Below are 6,115 nucleotides of genomic sequence, written 5' to 3' on the forward strand. Positions count from 1 at the left end.
CATGGGTTCCCTCTGGATTTGGGTTTTTATAATGGGGTATTTTAACTTGAAAAATAAGGTCTGTGGTAAACATCACTTGATCGAAATGTGGACGTTTTGTTCTACAACATAAATTACACACAATCATACCTCAAATGTGAATTCTGAATCCCTATTGAATTAAAAACAAAATTAAACACATGTCGGCTTCATAAGTCATATATATATAGTAATCTGTATATAAATATATATAAATGTATATATGTATGTTTGCTATAATTTTTTTTCTATGTAATTTGTATTAGATTTTTTGCAGTGTGGTTATCATATACAGAATTAACATGATAATTCTTGAAAATGCAGCCCCCTTCGTTCTATGTCTTGACAATCAACTAAACAGGTCAACCTAAACTCATAAATTCTAATAATCTACTGCCTTTAAATTTGAACATCTACATGCTCCATAATGTGCTAAAAACTTTCTTTTGTGGTGACAAAAGAAATTGTCTTGTTGCATTTTTTATTTCCTCCCCACCTCTTACTAAATTCTCTTGGATGTTTAAAGAAGACTTGAGGTAAAACTTTTGGTGAGTGCGATAGTAGTCTATGAGGCAAAATGTCTGTTGTGTAGTACACACTAGTGCTTTGTAATCCATAGTATTAGGTGTGAGTAAACTTTACAATAGGGTGGTAGCGCTACTTTTGTAGTTTAATGTCTTTTCTTAACACCTTATGCCTCCTACACACTACACGACTTTCAAAGACGTCAGATTGTGGTACTGTTCATATTACACAACTGTCTGTCTTGTCATGGAAGTCGTGGGGTTTTCAAATTACACGAGGAATCAGTGACAGGGGTGAACACGTTACAAAACATTTCACAATTGATGAACCCCACCCATGACTCTGCCTGGACTCTAAGTTACATTTCACAACAGAGTAGACGCGAGAAGTTATATGAGTTACGAAAACAAATGCATGTTTTATCATATGTTATGCATTTCAGAATATGATGTGTATGTTTTAATCACTTTACATAATGTTTAAAGGCTTCATATATTTTATTTGTTACAATATGAAAAAGTACCTCCTACTGAAAAATCTACCTATTTGCTTACCAAACTGTCCAAAAGAATAGGCAATTTCTCTCCAACACTTCTCTTTCTCCACCCGGTTGTGGTGCAGTTCAGAGGAAACATCAAATAGGCACTGGTGCTCCTGATAATGTTCCACAAATGTTTCCTCCATTTCTTCGGTCCAATGCAAGCTGTTGCAGGTACATCAGGACTCCTCCCACTGAAACTTCCCATGCCCCATTTCTTGCTCTCTCATTTACATTCACATTTATGCAATTGGCAGACGCTTTTATCCAAAGCGACTTACAGTGCACTTATTACAGGGACAGTCCCCTCCGGAGCAACCTGGAGTTAAGTGCCTTGCTCAAGGACACAATGGTGGTGGCTGTGGGGATCGAACCAGTGACCTTCTGATTAACAGTTATGTGCTTTAGCCCACTACGCCACCACCACACCATAACATGCTCTCTCATTTGCGTTTGGAATTTTCATGTGATTTGGCTCTGATTTGCCTATGATTTCGGGCTTTTGTCGGCAATCTCCACAAAACTGTCGGAGAGTGAAAATCGGGCTTAAAATCGTGTAGTGTAAACTCAGCATAACAATCAGAGATTTTTTACTGGTTATTTGTTTAGTTCTACACAAGCAATTACTGCAACCGACAATTTAGAGAAGCATCTCTAAAGAAATAAAAACATTTTTGTGGAGCTCTTTTAAGTTTAAATGCATTTGTTATTTGTTAATTGATTATTAATTATGATGTGTATTGTTTTAATGATGATTTATGGAAATACTGTAGCTTTGACTATACATTTTATGGCTTTTGATTTTTGACTTATTTTGACTTGAATGTATTTTTATTATCTCCTAAGTCCTTTCTTTATCACCTGTAAATGAGAATGAGTTTAGGAAGTGAATGGCATGTGTGGCAGGCAAATAGCTTTTAGTACTCATTCAGCACACATAGAATGTTTTTGTTTGGGGTTATTTTATTCAATATTTTTCTTTTAGGAATTAATAAATAAATCACAGCTACCTTTATTTGTTGATTTTTAATTTTTTGGATAACCTTCTCAACATATGATTGGATATATATTGTTTTATTTTTTTTATTTATTTATTTTTTTAAATAAGGAAATTCCATAGAGGGAGACAAGATAAGAGAAATAGAGAAAGAATGGGGGGGACATTCTAGATTGATACATATCAAAACATCATTCTTCCTTCTTCCTCTATATAGGATGAACAGAAAAGCAAGAAGATGGCTGCCACCAAGAGGAAAGGATCTCAGGAGCACCAGCAGGAGCATCTGCCCCAGGCCCAGGAGATGAGAGATGAGGAGGAGGAAGAGGAAGAGGAGGAAGTGCAGCAGGAGGCAGAGGAGGAGGAGAGACTACTTCGTAGTGAGCCAAAGAGACACAGCCATCACCACCATCATCATCATCACCATCGGTCCAGCACCAACCGAAATGAGCACCACAACAAACACCAGCACCACCAAGTTCGCCACCAGCATCCCGTTGACGTGGAGCTGCTGCCTACTAAAGACTCTTTGTACATGGAGCCCCAGAGCAGACATGTGCTCCTGGATGAGGACGATCCGGACCAAACCAAGGTCTATCAAAACAGGACTACAACACACAGGGACCATAACCACCACCATCACAACCATCGCCATCGTCATCATCAACACTGGCGTGGGACCACAGATGTTGCTACAGATTATTCCCACCACGGACAGCAGGACTACGAGTTGGAGCACAATGAGCGTAACAGGCAACAGAGACACCAGGGCCAGCTGCGCTCGCACCAAGAACATCATTACGTTAACCCTCATCACAATCAATACCACTACCAGGGACAGGAGCGGGACAGGGACAGAGAGAGGGACAGGCGTGTGGAGACAGAAAAATGGACTGAAGATATGTACGTTCATCACTGAGATGGTCTGGATTTGCATTGTTTTTAATGCTGCTATGTGAAATGCTGGCTACTGTGTACTCAGGACAACACGGTTTCACTTTCTTGATCTGTTGTGCCCTGTCTGTTATACTGCTGAATTATCGTCTCCTTTGGTTGACAACTAAACTTCTTTATCTCTCTGTTGATGTTGAATCTTTCATTCATATAATATTGTGTTCATTACGTTTGTTACATCACTGGCTATTACCATTGTTTATAGAGGAATTGTTCACCCAAAAATGAAGATGTACTCACCCCATGTTATTCCAACCCAGCACTATTTTCTTTATTTCCTTTGTGAAACACAAAAAGATACATTATGCAGTGTACAGTACGTGAGCAGGTCTTCTCCATACAATGAAAGTGAATGGCAATTTTAAATGTCCAAAAAAAGACAAAAAGCACCATAGAAGTAATCCTGACGACTGGTGCACTATAGTCTTCTAAAGCCATACATTTGATAATGTTCTTCGGCAAACCAACACTCATAATCTTCCCCTCTGCCGTGGGTCTCAAATACAATTTGCACCTGGGCTTGCTTAATTCAACAAATGGCGGCAATGCCGTTACATCAGGTTTGATGTCATTGACAGTTTAAAGCATGACCTGGAATTATATTTAAAGCAACAATAGAGTGATGGTTGATGCAGACTTTTTATGTCATCTCTGTGGAGCATACATAATTATTCTGCTCCCACCTAACATCATTTTAGTTGTAATTTCTTAGGGAAATACATTTCATCCGTAGTACCTCAGCAATTCAACATTTAGGACTGTTAAGGCCCTGGAAAATTTTAACTACATGTGATATAAAGTGTTTTGGTTTGGGTATGATTATCATTCATGATCATTCATGGGGAATCTTTGTTACTAAACAAGCAGTAGGTATGAAAATATTACAGAAATAATTTATTGTAAAACTGGAACAACAGATATTAGCATTTACCCACAGGGAAGTTGCAAGGGCTATTTTGCTAGCCACTTGAAAAAATGTTTTGTGTACCCTGCATTCATTCTATGCTGCTATTGGCTACATAGAAAGGAGGCTACATAGGGGCTGTTCAGACCGAATGCGTAGTTGCACTAAAGAAAGCTAGATGAATGGATCAGAATGACTTGACGCATTTTCAAATTTTTACATTTTCATTTTATATATTTGGCTTTTATCCAGGTGACTTACAGTGCATTCACCTTATCGCCAGAGAAATAAGTTTTATAATCTGCAATGAGGTTTCTAAAAAGATAGGAAATTTGGCTTCTTTTCATCTTCTAACTTATGTTATCCACTGCTCTCTATTTTTTTTTTTTCTTTTAGGAAAGCTGGGAAAGTGTACTGGTGGATTTGTTTTTTCTTTTACCGTTTAAGCAAATTGGTTGGCAAAGATTATATTTGCTGTGGTCTCCCAATCACCTCTATACAAGTTTAACCTGCTATGGTTTACTCCCGCATTCCAAACCCGGATATATGAAAAGGGTTTGGGTCCCCTTAGGACACCCACAGGCACTTTTAAGAGTGCACACAATGATTGATAGGCAGAAAGTCTTCTGATTGGCTATGCAAATTATTTGACCGTGGACATAGCAACGGTCAAAGATGTCAGTCTACCATGTTTCAATAATAATCATAATAATAATACAAATATTACTATGCACAATCACGTTCGGTGTGAACGGCCTTTCATGATTCAAATGATTCTCATGCTACTGGCCACAAGGATCAGAAAGTTTTTTTTTTTTAAGCATTCAGACAAACAACAGCCTTGAAAATCTACACACTGTTTAATTTGGCCAGGCTTTGTGGATTGTAATTGGCAGAAGCCTATACAGACTTTACTCTAGACATTTTATTCATTATTAAAGGATTGTTTGCTCCAAAGACATCTGTTGAGAAGGGCAGATGAACCTTAAGTGTAGTGAAATCAAAATCCCAAATACCAATGTTCGTTTCTCATGCAAAATTAATGCAAATGAACACTTTTATGTTCTGTTCTATATTTGATTCATATTAAAGTGATCCTTTTTTATCCAAAAGACTGCATGTAGACTATTTCTAGTTTCAGCATTGAGGCCTACTCATAGCAACACGTTATATGACCCTGAACCTCTAAATAAAATAAATTATACAAATAATACAAAAAGAAAGAAAAAAAAATAATAATAATAATAATATATATATATATATATATATATATATATATATATATATATATATTGCTTGGACATGTTCTTTTGTCTTAGCCATACATCTCATGTCAAGTAAAAAGGCACACTGTTGTCCTGAAAGAAACTAGTACAATATTTTCAACAACAAATAAATTGCTATTTTATCACTACAGCATGGTAAGTTTTGATAAAGAAAATAAGTAAACAAAAGTTAAACCTTGTAGATCTGTTCATATGGTTGATACATCTATGACTTTTTATTTGCATTCCCTGATACTGTTATGTTTCATGAGTACTCTATGCATTTGTTTTCAACACTATATCTGGGAAATTATTTCTATGCATTTGTACGTACCTCATAAATGCCTTTGTAGATATGGACTGATAAAACTGATAACAGCTCCTGCTGCACTGTAATATAGATGTATTTCTGTATTAACTTGGTCTGACTGTAAATTGTCTTAATTGATATGTCCTCCTTAACCAGTACTGCACACTTCAATTTATAATGTTTTATCATTTTTGCATTTTTTTGTTTCCCCAAATATATCTTTCATTGTAGTCAGGGAATACAAAACTATACTTTGAAGAATTAACTAAGAAGAATTTTTTTCTTACGAGTACACATTCAATATACAGTTTTAAAATGTGTTTTTAATACACTTGGATGTTCGGGCAAAATAATTATATGCCTGGTTGGAATTGCCACTGAATTAAAAGCGGGTACAATATTTTCTGAAATTAAAAATACCTGAAAATACCAGTTAAATTCTCATTCAACACTGTCCCTCTACTTCAGTACTGCCATGTCAGCTAACTTTATTTCAGCGTATCCTGTTTTTTTTGGCATTGCACCCCAAAAGATGACACTTTGACACTACTTAAATCATATTTACTTTGCAAATTGAATCTTTGATATATATAATGTAAATTCT

The 6,115-nt window shown here is 36.2% G+C and overlaps 1 protein-coding gene across 1 annotated transcript in view; it reads left to right on the top strand.

Moving 5' to 3' along the window:
• Positions 1 to 3,965, top strand: part of LOC127648676 (voltage-dependent L-type calcium channel subunit beta-3-like) — an 86,785-nt gene extending 82,820 nt beyond the window's left edge. The window contains exon 13 of the mRNA XM_052133396.1: positions 2,296 to 3,965. Within this exon, the coding sequence (XP_051989356.1) occupies positions 2,296 to 2,997 (702 nt within the window). The 3' untranslated portion in view covers positions 2,998 to 3,965. The remainder of the gene's footprint in view (positions 1 to 2,295) is intronic.
• The last annotated feature ends 2,150 nt before the right edge of the window (positions 3,966 to 6,115 follow it).

This window comes from Xyrauchen texanus, chromosome 9 (genome assembly GCF_025860055.1).
Source record: "Xyrauchen texanus isolate HMW12.3.18 chromosome 9, RBS_HiC_50CHRs, whole genome shotgun sequence".
NCBI classification, from domain to species: Eukaryota; Metazoa; Chordata; class Actinopteri; order Cypriniformes; family Catostomidae; genus Xyrauchen; species Xyrauchen texanus.